The 14342-nt window shown below is 45.8% G+C and overlaps 1 protein-coding gene across 3 annotated transcripts in view; it reads right to left on the bottom strand.

Moving 5' to 3' along the window:
- PLOD1 (procollagen-lysine,2-oxoglutarate 5-dioxygenase 1) overlaps window positions 1–14342 on the bottom strand; it is a 59162-nt gene that overhangs the window by 15887 nt on the left and 28933 nt on the right. For all 3 annotated transcript variants that reach the window (XM_060170887.1, XM_060170885.1, XM_060170886.1), the window contains exons 7-10: window positions 14016–14113; window positions 12831–12932; window positions 12493–12624; window positions 2524–2645 (exon numbers count right to left, since the gene is read on the bottom strand). In XM_060170887.1, the coding sequence (XP_060026870.1) occupies window positions 2524–2645; window positions 12493–12624; window positions 12831–12932; window positions 14016–14113 (454 nt within the window). The remainder of the gene's footprint in view (window positions 1–2523; window positions 2646–12492; window positions 12625–12830; window positions 12933–14015; window positions 14114–14342) is intronic.

Genomic DNA, 14342 nt, shown 5'->3' on the forward strand with positions numbered 1-14342 from the left:
ACGTTTTCCAGCTAAGTGGCTCATTTCAGTTAGTGGAGACAGCAGGGAACAAGGACACTCAGAAGCAATGGAAGAGTTTTCTTTGTACAAACATTTGGATCTCTATTCTGTATAAGGGCTACAACATCTGAGGACAGGATTAAAGCAGAGAGCAAATGAAGTTTATATCCATAAAGAGCACATTTATTGAGGAAAGTAAGTAGCAAATAGATCTAGGGAGGATGGTGAGCAGGAGGGGCCAGGGCCTGGCGGTGGCGCACATGGTTGAACACACATGCTCCAGTGCGCAAGGACCAGAGTTCACAGCCCCGGCCCCCACCTGCCGGGGGAAAGCTTCACAAGCGGTGAAGCAGGGCTGCAGGTATCTGTCTGTCTCTCTCCCTCTCCATCTCCCCTTTCCCTCTTGATTTCTGGCTATCTCTATCCAATGAATCAGTCAGTTAATCATGACTGGTTTTCTGGGATTCAGGCTGTAACACAGCGGTTTGAACGCAGGTGTCGCAAAGTGCAAGGACCTGCAGAAGGATCCCAGTTCAAGCCCTGGCTCCCTACCTGCAGGGGAGTCGCTTCACAAGCGGTAAAGCAGGTCTGCAGGTGTCTTTCTCTCCCCCTCTCTGTCTTCCCCCTCCTCTCTCCATTTCTCTCTGTCCTATCTAACAACGATGACAACAATAACTACAACAATAAAACAACAAGGGCAACAAAAGGGAATAAATAAATAAAATAAATATTTAAAAAAAAATAGTGGGGGCCGGGTGGTAGCACAGCGGGTAGGGAGCACGTGGCATAAAGCGCAAGAACCGGCGCTGGGATCCCTGTTCGAGCCCCCGGCTCCCCACCTGCACAGGAGTCGCTTCACAGGTGGTGAAGCGAGTCTGTGGGTGTCTCTCTCCCCCTCTGTCTTTCCCTCCTCTCTCCATTTCTCTCTGTCCTATCCAACAACAACAACAGTAATAGTAACTACAACATCAATAAACAACAAGGGCAACAAAAGGGAAAAAATGGCCTCCAGACAGTGAATTTGTGGTGTAGGCACCGAGCCCCAGCAATAACCCTGGGGTCAAAAAAAAAAAGTAAGTGGGCTTCTACCCGAGTCAGGACCGCAGCACTTGGCTTTGTGCGCCCTGTGAGCTGACACCGGAGTTAGGGACAGCCGCTGGAAGCAGGCTGGGCCACACCAGGGCTCACGTGGCTAGTGTATACTTGTTTTACCATGGCTACCAGTCAGGCTTGAGCCTGGCCCCCTACCGTCCTGAAGGGAGCTTTCCTGCTAGTTTGCCTGCCTCCTTTCCAGACTCCAGGTCCCCTGCCATCAACACACACCCTTTCTTTGAATAACAGAGGGGGCTGCCCCAGGATAGGCACACTGACTACAGCAGTACACTGCCATGCTTTATGATTTAGATCCCTGGGGTTACAATGGCTAGACGGATACACTGGTTCTCTCTCTCTCTCTCCGCCCTCCTCCTCCTCCTCTTTCACCCATCTATCTATCTGTTTATCTGTCTGTTATGTGTCTATATTTGGACAAAGGAGATATCATAATGGTTATGCAAACAGACTCTCATACCTGAGGCTCTGAGCTCCCAGGTTCAATCTCCTGGACCACATGCCAGAGCTGAGCAGTGCTCTGGATAAAATAAATGAAACAGGAGACCAGGCAGTGGCGCACCTAGTTAAGTTGTCATCATAGTGTGCAAGGATCCAGGTCAAGTCCTTGGTCCCCAACTGCAGAGGGAAGCAGGTCTGCAGGGGTCTATCTCTCTATCTTCCCCTCCCTTCTCAATTTCTTTCTGTCTCTATGCTATAGTAAATAAATTAAAAGATTTTTTAAAAGGTGGGGGGGGGCTGGTGGTAGAGTACCTGGCTGAGCACACATATTACAGTGCAAAAGGACCCAGGTTCAAGCCCCTGGTCCGTACCTGCAAGGGGAAGCAAGGCTTCAGGTGCCTCTCTCTTTCTCCCTCTCTATCTCCCCCCCTCAATTTATCTCTGTCTCTATCCAATAATAAATTTGTTAAAAATTTAAATTTTAACTTAATATTTAAATTTATTGATTAATATTAATGTATTATAATTTATAATTTAAACATATATATATATATATTGGAGAACTCCTGCTATATATATTGGGGGCCCACCCCTCCCACTTAGAGCCATCAGATCACATTATTTATAATTTATTAATTAGATTAAAATTTTAAAAGGTTTAAATAATAATAATAATCATAAATAAGATAAGTAAATAAGGGAAACGTCAGAGTATGTTTCTGCAACTGTCACGGCTCTCTTCCTGATATTTGTTTCCCGGCTCCAAGCTCTGTCGCCCAGGCCCACCCAGGAGCCCCCACAGTGATGGAAAAGATGACACCCGCTTCAGGTAGCTGGGACCAATAAGGCCCAGAGAGGGACAGAAACCTGCTGGAGGACACACAGCCTCCTGAACTACCTCTCAGTCGGGCTCCTGAGGTGCTGGCCCCTCTGGCCCCCACATCCCCGCAGAGTCAATGGCCCCCGACTCACGCGCCCATGTTCCTGGCATCCGCGCTGGACAGCCGCACCTCGGGGCCCACCAGCTTCATGGACCTGTACTCGTTGCCGTGCTCCTCCAGGAAGCGTTCCACCTGAGCCTTGTGGTGCTGCTCCTGTGGGTGGGCCACGTGGAGGTGAGGAGGAGGACACATGTCCACCCCAGGGACACAGAGCCTCCTCAGGACGCCTGTCACCAGAACAGCAGGCCCCACATCTGGATCTCGGGCTTCTGCTATGGCCCTGAGGATTGGCTTGATCCTCTGTCTTCCACCCATTACTTCTGCTATTCCATTCTTTCTTTCCTTCTTGGATAGCGACAGAGAAGTTGGAATGGGGGCCAGGCGGTGGCATACCTGGTTAAATGCTCACATGACAGTGCACAAGGACCCCTTGGGTTCAAGCCCCTGGTCCCCACCTGCAGGGGGAAAGCTTCATGAGAGGTGAAGCAGGGCTGCAGGTGTCTGTCTCTCTCCTTCTCTATCTCCCTCCTTCCCCTCTCAATTTCTGTCTCTATCCAATACTAAATTAATTCATTAATTAAAAATAAAGAATGACCTTCATTAAAAAGAGAGAAATTGAGATGTAAGAGAGACAGAGTGGGAGAGAGACACCTGCAGCCCATATCTACTATTTTGGACCAGGGGCTTAAACTTGCCTTTTTTTTTTTTTTTAATTAAATCTCTTTTTTTATTTTTTAAAAAACTTTTTTATTATCTTTATTTATTTATTGGATAGAGGTAGCCAGAAATTGAGAGAAGGAGGGAAGCTAGAGAAAGAGAGAGGCAGAGAGACACCTACAGACCTGCTTCACCACTCGCAAAGCTTTCCCCCTGCAGTTGGGGACCCGGGGTTCAAACCCAGGTCCTTGTGCGCTATGGCATGTGCGCTCAACCAGGTGTGCCACCACCCAGCCCTTGAACTCTGCTCTTTGCTCACAGAGATGTGAGTGATCTAGCAGGTGCACCACCACCTGGCCCCTACCAGGATGTGCTTTAATACCAAAAGTTCAATGCCAGGTGATTCCCACATCCCCTGCCCTAGGCACCTTTCTGACCTAGCTGCCCCTGAATGGTTTCTTCTTATAAGGAACCAGCAGCCTAGGGATGGCCTGTTTATGTGAGTTCATCTGTGTGAACAGCCCCAGCAAATCATGAAACAACCAGGGGACTAGGTGGTGTGGCACCCAATTTAGCCTGCACACCACCCACCCCGTGGGAAGACCCAGTTTCACACACCTGGCCCCCAAGAAGCTTCACGAACACTGAAGTGGGGCTGCCTGTGTCCCTCTGTCTCCCTCTCTCTCTTTTTAATAGTTTATTTATTTAGTATTGGAGAGAGACAGAGAGAAATTGAGAGGGGAGGGGAGGTAGAGAGGGAGAGAGACAGAGAAACACCTGCATCCCTGCTTCACCACTCGTGAAGCTTTCCCCCTGCAGGTGGGGACCAGGGGCTTGAACCTGGGTCCTTGCACACCGTAATGTGTGTGCTCCACCAGGTGCGCCACCACCCAGTCACTCTCCCTCTCTCTCCTCCCCCCTCCCAGTTTCTGTCTGTCCCATCAAAGAAAAAAGAAAGAAAAAGGGGGGAAATGGCCACCAGGAGTGGTGGATTTGTTGTGCAGGCAGCCCCAGTGATAACCCTGTGGCAATAGCAATAGTAATAATAATAATGAAAATAAGAAAAATAGGTGTCGGGCTGTAGTGAAACAAGTTAAGCACACATGGTGCGAAACTTGAGGAGTGGCGTAAGGATCCCGGTTCAAGTCCCTGGCTCCCCACCTGCAGAGGGGTGGCTTCACAAGTGGTGAAGCAGGTCTGCAGGTCTCTCTCTATCTTTCTCTCCCCCTCTGTCTTCCCCTCCTCTCTCCATTTCTCTCTGTCCTATCTAACAACAACAACATCAATAACAACAATAACCACAACAATGATAAAAACAACAAGGGCAACAAAAAAGAAAATAAATAAAATATTTAAAAATTGAGATCGCTTTCTCTCCTCTCCTCTCCTCTCCTCTCCTCTCCTCTCCTCTCCTCTCCTCTCCTCTCCTCTCCTCTCCTCTCCTCTCCTCTCCTCTCCTCTCCCGGATCAACTAGGAATACCAAAGGAGACCATTCGGACCGAAACAAGACAGGACTAGAATGACCACAGGAACCCAGTAAATCGAGATCGCTTCCTCTCCTCTCCTCTCCTCTCCTCTCCTCTCCTCTCCTCTCCTCTCCTCTCCTCTCCTCTCCTCTCCTCTCCTCTCCTCTCCTCTCCTCTCCTCTCCTCTCCTCTCTCTCCCAGATCAACTAGGAATACCAAAGGAGACCACCCGGACCGAAACAAGACAGAACTAGAATGACCACAGGAACCCAGTAAATCACCCATGAGTACAAACACACGTGGCTGGTGACAGAGAGGAGAGAGGGGCCTAAGGAGAGATTAAGTGACTGCTAACAGTTCAACAGTTTATCAGTGGAGACACCACCTCCAGTCTGCTCCACAACAAGGGGACAGCTGAAGGGAGGAAAGGACTCCCCAGAGACTCACTAAGTGCAACTCTGAGTCTCAATTGCTACTACCCTCAGAATCTGGAGCAGCAACAGGGAGGGACACCAGGGCACAGAGATCTAACCGGGAAACTCAGGAGAAGACCTATACCTCAGTGGCATAGCTGAGGGGCTGTGAAAGTCTCTTTGCATAACCACTAGATTATCTCTGCCACACCCTGCTTTATCTCTTGGTCAGGAGTCAGTGATTAAGCTAAGAAGCCTATTGATAGTTTAAAAGCCCTAAGGCTCCCATAGCCTACAGGGAAGAAAAAAAAAGAGGCTTTTACACCACTGAGCTCCAACTCAGGGATTGAAAAAACTGTTAACTTATATAAAATGGTTAAAACAACAAGAAAAAATATTGGAGACTCGAACCAGGACAAGAGTCCAGCTAAAAGTCCTCCAGAGGGTGAAGCACAAAACAATGAGTTCAACATCCAAACATTAGCTAAGGAAATAATAACAGGAGTGAGTAAAGAATTTGAAAAAATTGTAATCAGAAATGCAGGAACAACAAATGAGAAAATGGAAGAAAATTCTAATTATCTCATGGTTATTAGAGAGCTGAAAGCTGAAATCGCTGAGCTAAGAAGGCAACTAGCTGAACAAGCTAAAACAGTATCAGAAAAGCAGAAGTACACTAGAGTTTGCAGTGAGTACCCCCTAACACTTCCTCTCCACTATTCCAAGCTTTGGGTCCATGATTGCTCAACAATTTGTTTGGCTTTGTATGTTAACTCTCTTTTCAGTCACCAGGTTCCAGATGTCATCAGGATGCCGGCCAGGCTTCCCTAGACTGAAGACCCCACCAATGTGTCCTGGAGCTCTGCTTCCCCAGACACCCACCCTACTAGGGAAAGAGAGAGGCAGACTGGGAGTATGGACCGACCAGTCAACGCCCATGTTCAGCGGGGAAGCAATTACAGAAGCCAGACCTTCTACCTTCTGCAACCCACAATGACCCTGGGTCCATGCTCCCAGAGGGATAGAGAATGGGAAAGCTATCGGGGGAGGGGTGGGATATGGAGATTGGGTGGTGGGAATTGTGTGGAGTTGTACCCCTCCTGCCCTATGGTTTTGTTAATTAATCCTTTCTTAAATAAATAAAAAAAAGAGAAAAAAAATTAAAAAATAAAACAGTATCAGAGCAGGGCAACAAAATAGATGAACTCCAGAAAGCAGTAGAGGGCAGAGAGAATAGAATCTATGAGGCTGAAAACAGAATTAGCAAGATTGAGGATGAATTAGAGACAACTAAAAAAGAAGTAAGAGATCTCAAAAAGAGATTAAGAGATGCTGAAAACAACAACAGAGTCCTGTGGGATGACTTCAAAAGAAACAATATACGCATTATTGGCTTACCAGAGGAAGAAAGAGAAGGGGAGGAAGAAAGCATTCTCCAGACCATAATAGCTGAAAATTTCTCTAGTCTAGACAACACCAAAGACATAAAGATTCAAGAAGCCCAGAGGGTCCCAAACAGAATTAACCCAGACCTAAAGACACCAAGACATGTCATACTTAGATTGGAAAGGAATAAGGATAAAGAAAGGATCCTCAAGGCTTCAAGAGAAAAACAAAGAGTCACCTACAAAGGAAAACCCATAAGATTAGCAGCAGACTTCTCCATACAAACACTACAGGCCAGAAGAGAATGGCAAGATATCTATCGAGTGCTCAATGAGAAAGGCTTTCAGCCAAGAATACTATATCCTGCTAGACTGTCATTCAGACTAGATGGAAGCATCAAAACCTCACACAAGCAACAGTTGAAGGAAGCAACCATCACCAAGCCTGCCCTGAAAGAAGTTCTGAAAGGTCTCCTATAAACAACCAGACCACCACAAATAGGACATATATCAAAACACTCTAAAACTCTACAAGAATGGCATTAAAATATCTTCAATCTTTGATATCAATAAATGTCAATGGCCTGAATTCACCTATTAAAAGACACAGAGTAGGAAGATGGATCAGAAAACACAACCCAACAATATGTTGTCTACAGGAAACTCAACTAACTCAACAAGACAAACACAGACTTAAAGTGAAAGGATGGAAAACTATCATACAAGCCAATGGCCCACAAAAAAGGACAGGAACAGCTATTCTCATATCTGACATGATAAACTTTAAAATAGATAAGATTAAAAAAGATAGGAATGGACACTACTTAATGCTCAGAGGATCAGTCAATCAAGAGGACTTAACAATTATTAATATCTATGCACCCAATGAGAAGCCATCTAAATACATCAAACTTCTACTGAAAGAGCTACAGCAATATATTAACAGTAACACAATTATAGTAGGGGACTTCAACACCCCACTATCTCAACTTGACAGATCATCCAGGCAGAAAATCAGTAAAGACATAAGGGAGCTAAATGAAGAGATAGATAAACTAGAACTATTGGACATTTTCAGAGTCATTCATCCCAAGAAACTAGAATACACATTTTACTCAAATCCACATGGGTCATTCTCAAGGATAGACCATATGTTAGGCCACAAAGACAGCATCAGCCAATTCAAGAGCACTGAAATCATCCCAAGCATCTTCTCAGACCACAGTGGAATTAAACTAACACTTAACAATCAACAAAAGATTAGTAACAGTCCCAAAATGTGGAAGATCAACAGTACACTTCTTAACAACTTCTGGGTCAAAGAGGAAATCAAGGAAGAAATCAAAATGTTTTGAGAGTTCAATGAAAATGAAGACACAAGCTATCAAAATATTTGGGACACAGCTAAAGCAGTCCTAAGAGGGAAGTTCATAGCTATACAAGCACACATTAGGAAACAAGAAAAGGCACAAATAAACAGCCTGATTTCACATCTTAAAGACCTAGAAGAAGAACAACAAAGGAATCCTAAAGCAACCAGAAGGACAGAAATCACTAAAGTTAGGGCAGAAATAAATAACATTGAGAATAGGAAAACCATACAAAAGATCAATGAAAGTAAATGTTGGTTCTTTGAAAGAGTAAACAAAATCGACAAGCCTTTAGCCAGACTCACAAAACAAAAAAGGGAGAAGACCCAAATAAATCAGATAGTAAATGAAAGAGGAGATGTCACAACAGACACTGCAGAAATTCAACATATCATGCGAGGCTTCTATGAACAACTATATGCCACCAAGTTAGAGAACCTGGAAGAAATGAATGATTTCCTAGATACTACCAACTTCCAAAACTAAGTAAAGAGGAAGTGGATAACATGAACAGGCCCATCACAGCTAATGAAATTGAAACAGTTATCAAAAATCTCCCCAAAAATAAAAGTCCTGCACCAGATGGTTTTACAAATGAATTCTACAAAACTTTCAAAGAAGAACTAATACCTCTACTTTTAAAAGTCTTCCAGAAGATTGAAGACACTGGAATACTCCCTGCCAGCTTCTATGAAGCCAACATCACCCTGATACCAAAAGCAGACAGGGACACAACCAAAAAAGAAAACTACAGACCAATATCTCTGATGAACATAGATGCGAAAATATTGAACAAAATTCTAGCCAACCGGATACAGCAGTATATCAAAAAGATTGTTCATCATGACCAAGTGGGGTTTATCCCAGGCATGCAAGGTTGGTTTAATATACGTAAATCAATCAATGTGATCCACCACATCAACAAAAGCAAGACCAAAAACCACACGGTCATATCAATAGATGCAGAGAAAGCCTTTGACAAAATACGACATCCCTTTATGATCAAAACACTACAAAAAATGGGAATAGATGGAAAATTCCTGAAGATAGTGGAGTCTATATATAGCAAACCTACAGCCAACATCATACTCAATGGTGAAAAACTGGAAGCATTTCCCCTCAGATCAGGTACCAGACAGGGCTGCCCACTATCACCATTACTATTCAACATAGTGTTGGAAGTTCTTGCCATAGCAATCAGGCAAGAAATTAAAGGCATACAGATTGGAAGAGAAGAAGTCAAACTCTCCTTATTTGCAGATGACATGATAGTATACATGGAAAAACCTAAGGAATCCAGCAAGAAGCTTTTGGAAATCATCAGGCAATACAGTAATGTGTCAGGCTATAAAATTAACATTCAAAAGTCAGTGGCATTCCTCTATGCAAACACTAAGCTAGAAGAAATTGAAATCCAGAAATCAGTTCCTTTTTCTATAGCAACAAAAACAATAAAATATCTAGGAGTAAACCTAACCAAAGAAGTGAAAGACTTGTATACTGAAAATTATGAGTCACTACTCAAAGAAATTGAAAAAGACACAAAGAAGTGGAAAGATATTCCATGTTCATGGGTTGGAAGAATTAACATCATCAAAATGAATATATTACCCAGAGCCATCTACAAATTTAATGCTATCCCCATCAACATCCCAAGCACATTTTTTAGGAGAATAGAAAAAATGCTACAAATGTTTATCTGGAACCAGAAAAGACCGAGAATTGCCAAAACAATCTTGAGAAAAAAAGAACAGAACCGGAGGCATCACACTCCCAGATCTCAAACTGTATTATAGGGCCATTGTCATCAAAACTGCTTGGTACTAGAACATGAACAGACACTGCATACGACAAGACACACTGACCAGTGGAATAGAATTGAGAGCCCAGAAATGAGGCCCCACACCTATGGACATCTAATCTTTGACAAAGGGGCCCAGACTATTACATGGGGAAAGCAGAGTCTCTTCAACAAATGGTGTTGGAAACAATGGGTTGAAACATGCAGAAGAATGAAACTGAATCACTGTATTTCACCAAATACAAAAGTAAATTCCAAGTGGATCAAGGACTTGGATGTTAGACCAGAAACTATCAGATACTTAGAGGAAAATATTGGCAGAACTTTTTTCCGCATAAATTTTAAAGACATTTTCAATGAAACGAATCCAATTACAAGGAAGACTAAGGCAAGTATAAACCTATGGGACTACATCAAATTAAAAAGCTTCTTCACAGCAAAAGAAACCACTACCCAAACCAAGAGACCCCTCACAGAATGGGAGAAGATCTTTACATGCCATACATCAGATAAGAGTTTAATAACCAACATATATAAAGAGCTTGCCAGACTCAACAACAAGACAACAAATAACCCCATCCAAAAATGGGGGGAGGACTTGGACAGAATATTCACCACAGAAGAGATCCAAAAGTCCGAGAAACACATGAAAAAATGCTCCAAGTCTCTGACTGTCAGAGAAATACAAATCAAGAGAACAATGAGATATCACTTCACTCCTGTGAGAATGTCATACATCAGAAAAGGTAATAGCAGCAAATGTTGGAGAGGGTGTGGGGTCAAAGGAACTTTCCTGCACTGCTGGTGGGAATGTCAATTGGTCCAACCTCTGTGGAGAACAGTCTGGAGAACTCTCAGAAGGCTAGAAATGGACCTACCCTATGACCCTGCAATTCCCCTCCTGGGGATATATCCTAAGGAACCCAACACATCCATCCAAAAAGATCTGTGTACACATATGTTCTTGGCAGCACAATTTGTAATAGCCAAAACCTGGAAGCAACCCAGGTGTCCAACAACAGATGAATGGCTGAGCAAGTTGTGGTATATATGCACAATGGAATACTACTCAGCTGTAAAAAATGGTGACTTCACCGTTTTCAGCTGATCTTGGATGGACCTTGAAAAAATCATGTTGAGTGAAATAAGTCAGAAACAGAAGGATGAATATGGGATGATCTCACTCTCAGGCCGAAGTTGAAAAACAAGATTAGAAAAGAAAACACAAGTCGAACCTGAAATGGAATTGGAGTATTACACCAAAGTAAAAGACTCTGGGGTGGGTGGGTGGGGAGAATACAGGTCCATGAAGGATGATGAATGACATAGTAGGGGTTGTATTGTTAAATGGGAATCTGGGGAATGTTATGCATGTACAAACTATTGTATTTACTGTTGAATGTAAAACATTAATTCCCCAATAAAGAAATAAATTATTTAAAAAACAAACAAACAAAACAAAACAAAATATTTAAAAATTAAAATAATAATAATAATAAAATTAAAGGAACCCAGGGAGGGGGCCAGGGAAAGCTCTGATTTGTAGTCACTAAGTTAGAGTACAGATAACATCTCGGACTTGTGACTCTTGCCTTGAGGTTCTGAGGTTCCACTCTTGAGGTTCCACTTAAGCAGATCCTGATGGTTATCTCTAGGGTGTCAGAAGCCTGATGTATTCTCAGGCTCCCCTGGAGAACTGCTATTGCCGGCATCTCCCTTCATACTCTTCCCCACTAGAAACTGGCCTCAAAATAGTCAAACTGTGATTCATACTCTGCCCCAAAGCAAAGAACTGAGGGGTGGGGGTGCTGGTGCAGGACGGTGGAAAGGGAGTTGAGTTGGAGGTGAGGGTGCTTTGCAGACAGCTGTCAGGGGAGATGAGAAGCTGTCCTTGCATGTCAGCAACTGTCCTGTAAATCACTAGCCCCCATAACTGGGGCAGGGGGACAGGGGGGCAGGAGGAGAAAATTGGAGGAGAAAAAGAAATTGTGATGATGGCAACAGACAGCACCACCTTCTATATGCACCTCCTGCACGCCAGACACTTTCTTCTCCTCCTTCCTCTTTCCCTTTCCTTCCTTCCTCTCTCCTCCCCCTTCTCTATTTCTTTCTTCCTTCCTTTCTCTCTTCCTTCCTTCCTTCCTTCCTCTCTCTCAATCTTTCTTTTCTCTTCTTTTCTTTCCCTCCAGGGTAATCGCTGGGGCTTGGTGCCGCCAGCACTACGAATCTACGGCTCCTGGAGGCCATTTTTTCCATTTTGTTAGGACAGAAAGAAACAGAGAGAGGAGAGGAGAGGGAGACAGAAGAAAAGACAAAGACAGACACCTGCAGACCTGTTTCACCGTTTATGAAGCATCCCTCCTACAGGTGGAGAGTGGGGGCTCGAACCTGCTTCCTTCCTTCCTCTTTCTATTCCTTCCTTCCTCCTTCTATTCCTTCCTTCCTTCTTTCCTTCCTATGTGCTTCCTGTGTCAGCTTGTTCAGCCCCTGGAGCATCTCTCTGTGGGAACACCACCATTCTATCTATTGTGTATGAGAAAAAGCTAAAGCCCAGAGGGGCTGAGGAGGAGACCCCAGGTCACACAGATGCTAGAAGCAGTGGCATTGGGATTCAGATCCAGCCAGCCGACTCCAGGCTCAACCCCGTGACTGGGGCCACAGCCCACCGCCCACTCCCATCAGGGCTCGGTCGGTCCCTCAGAGGCCTGGGGCACCCAGCACTGAACGCCCACTCCCATCAGGGCCCGGTCGGTCTCTCAGAGGCCTGGGGCACCCAGCACTGGACGCCCACTCCCATCAGGGCCCGGTTGGTCCCTCAGAGGCCTGGGGCACCCAGCACTGGACGCCTACTCCCATCAGGGCCCGATTGGTCCCTCAGAGGCCTGGGGCACCCAGCACTGGACTCACGTGATTGTGGATGAAAAGCCGCATCTGTTTCCAGGGGTATTGGAGTCGCAGGAGCCGCTGGAAGAACAGGGACAGGAACGGTGTGGGCTGCTCGATGAACACGCCCACCAGCACTGTGGGCAGAGCTTCGTCCTGCAGGAAGGAAGACACACGGGGGGCTTGGCAATGTGCAGCCACCCTGGGGAGCCGAGCGGGAGGGTGGCCAGAGGGACCTGGAGCCCCAGCAGTCTGCGGGCTTAGCAGGAGAGGGTGCAGGTCAGAGAGCTCCAAGGGGTGCGAGGGGAGGTGACCTCAGAGCCCGCTCCAGCCCCCACTGCACCCAGGGCCAGAAGTCTCACCGCAATGCCCTTGAGGCTACGCAGACCCTCGTCACAAACCACGCAGCCCGTCTCAAAGGTCCAGAAGCGTGGGACATAGTTACCCAGATAGTTGAGCTGCAACTGTGAGGAGACAGGGTCAGACCCGCCCTGCCACCAGGAGTCACCACACCACATTTCCATGGGGACACACGGCCCAAGCCTCTGCCACACAGGAGGATGGGGTGTGCCTCTGAAGACCCCCAAAGCTGCCAGGGGTGAAGGCATGGGAGAGAGCCTGCAGGTTGAGGCTTCTTCCTTATTTGGATTTGCTGGAGTTGGTAACATGCAGAGTCCTGGGTCTCAGGCCCTCCAGAATTCCCACTGTGTGGCTCTTGGGCTGGGTAGGAAAATGTGAACATGAGGGGGCCGGGTGGTGGTGTACCTGGTTATGCGTGCACATGTTACAGTGCGCAAGGCCCCAGGTTCAAGACCTTGGTCCCTACCTGCAGGGGGAAAGCTTTACAAGTGGTAAAGCAGGGCTGCAGGTGTCTCTCTGTCTCTCTTCCTCTCTCTATCTCCTCCTCCCCTCTCAATTTCTCTGTCTCTATCCAATAATAAATATATATATTAAAAGATTCATTTATGGGAGTCGGGCAGTAGCGCAGCGGGTTAAACGCAGGTGGCACAAAGCGCAAGGACCGGCCTAAAGATCCCAGTTCGAGCCCCCAGCTCCCCACCTGCACGGGAGTCACTTCACAGGTGGTGAAGCAGGTCTGCAGGTGTCTATCTTTCTCTCCCCCTCCTCTCTCCATTTCTCTCTGTCCTATCCAACAACAATGACAACAATAACAACAATGATGATAAACAAGGGCAACAAAAGGGAAAATAAATAAATATAATAAATTTTTTTTAAAGATTCGTTTATTAGTGAGAGGGGGTGCCCCGCAGGTCTGCAGGTGTCTCTCTTTCACCCTCTCCATCTCCCCACCCCACCCCACCCTCTCAACTTCTCTCTGTCTCTATCCAGTAAATAAATAGTAAAAGTAATTATTATTTTATAAAAAAAAAAAAAGGTGCCATGTGGAACTCAGATGTGAGGTCAGAGGCAGGGATCTGGCAATGGGCTAGCAAGGAGCAGCTTTGTGTTTGCAGTGAAAACAGTCAGGGGCGCTGGCCTTAGCTCCCCTCCTCACCCCTGGCCCCCGGGGCTGGGAGCTTCCCTACCTTGGTGGGCCCGTTGCCATGAATCAAGACGGGAAGGGTGTCGTAGGCCAGGTTCCGCGTTCTCACGTGGCCCTTTTCAAACTTAAGCGCGACCTCATCTAAGGGTGAGGAAACACAGCCCTGCCGGACTCAGGCTTAGAAGCCCAGCAGATAACAGGGTCCCCCATTATCAGCAGGGCACATTTTTAAAACTTTTTTAAACAGTCATTTTATTTATTTATTATTGGACAGAGACAGAGAAATTAAGAGGGGAGGGGGAGCTAGAGAGGGAGAGAGACAGAGAAACACCTGCAGCCCTGCTTCACCACTCTGAAGCTTTCCCCCTGC

This window comes from Erinaceus europaeus, chromosome 13 (genome assembly GCF_950295315.1).
Source record: "Erinaceus europaeus chromosome 13, mEriEur2.1, whole genome shotgun sequence".
In the NCBI taxonomy this organism is placed as follows: Eukaryota; Metazoa; Chordata; class Mammalia; order Eulipotyphla; family Erinaceidae; genus Erinaceus; species Erinaceus europaeus.